The sequence below is a fragment of the Penaeus monodon genome, chromosome 15 (assembly GCF_015228065.2).
Source record: "Penaeus monodon isolate SGIC_2016 chromosome 15, NSTDA_Pmon_1, whole genome shotgun sequence".
NCBI classification, from domain to species: Eukaryota; Metazoa; Arthropoda; class Malacostraca; order Decapoda; family Penaeidae; genus Penaeus; species Penaeus monodon.
In genome coordinates this window covers 24,718,728-24,719,389 of record NC_051400.1, presented here as the reverse complement: position 1 = coordinate 24,719,389, position 662 = coordinate 24,718,728, and the positions used below count along the sequence as shown (strand labels likewise).

Sequence of the window (662 nt, the reverse complement as noted above, 5' to 3'; positions counted from 1 at the left end):
CTGTTTCAACTATTGTATGATGGTTGATGCTGTCAGTGAATAAAACAATTGCTTGTTTGTAAAGGGGGAGAACTTATCTGTTTGGAGGTGCACACATCGAACCACTAACTATTTTTCCACAAGATTACTTTTTTAGCCAAATATTTAGTATTTGACAAAACTTTACTATTTCTAATGTGTTTGGGGTGGGAGGGCAACTCTGCTAGTCCCCACCTATAAGACAATAAAATGGTGTGTTTCTCAATTATATCTGTACTGCCATTTACTGCTCTCTCCTCAAAAAGAGAAGCATGTGAGAAGAGTCCAAATGGCAACAAAGCAGAGGAGGAAGTCTACAACACTCATGGTCTTCAATGCATAGGTAACCATGCATTCATGTGTCATGCCTTAGAAATTCACAAAGAAAGAATTATCCCACAATCTATTATGTAAACTTACCTGGCATATTTTGCTGCAGTAGACGATAGCACTACAGCAAGTGAGTCCTCCAAATTTGCCACATATGAAGCACCACTGTGAAAAGAACATGAATATAAAATTTTTGCTAGCAGAACTTGGCCATTGCTTTATTTTTCAATTCATAATGTAGAAACCGATGATATCCCTCCACAACTTTCAAAATGCTGAGAAGGGTGAGGGAGGGAAAAGGAGGGGGGGTGGGG

The 662-nt window shown here is 39.0% G+C and overlaps 1 protein-coding gene across 1 annotated transcript in view; it reads right to left on the bottom strand.

The window, feature by feature from the left end:
• The window catches only part of LOC119581832 (chromatin modification-related protein eaf-1-like), a gene marked incomplete in the record, with an annotated part of 47,859 nt that overhangs the window by 2,442 nt on the left and 44,755 nt on the right, over positions 1-662 (bottom strand). Inside the window, 1 exon segment of the mRNA XM_037929973.1 lies at positions 439-513. Within this exon segment, the coding sequence (XP_037785901.1) occupies positions 439-513 (75 nt within the window).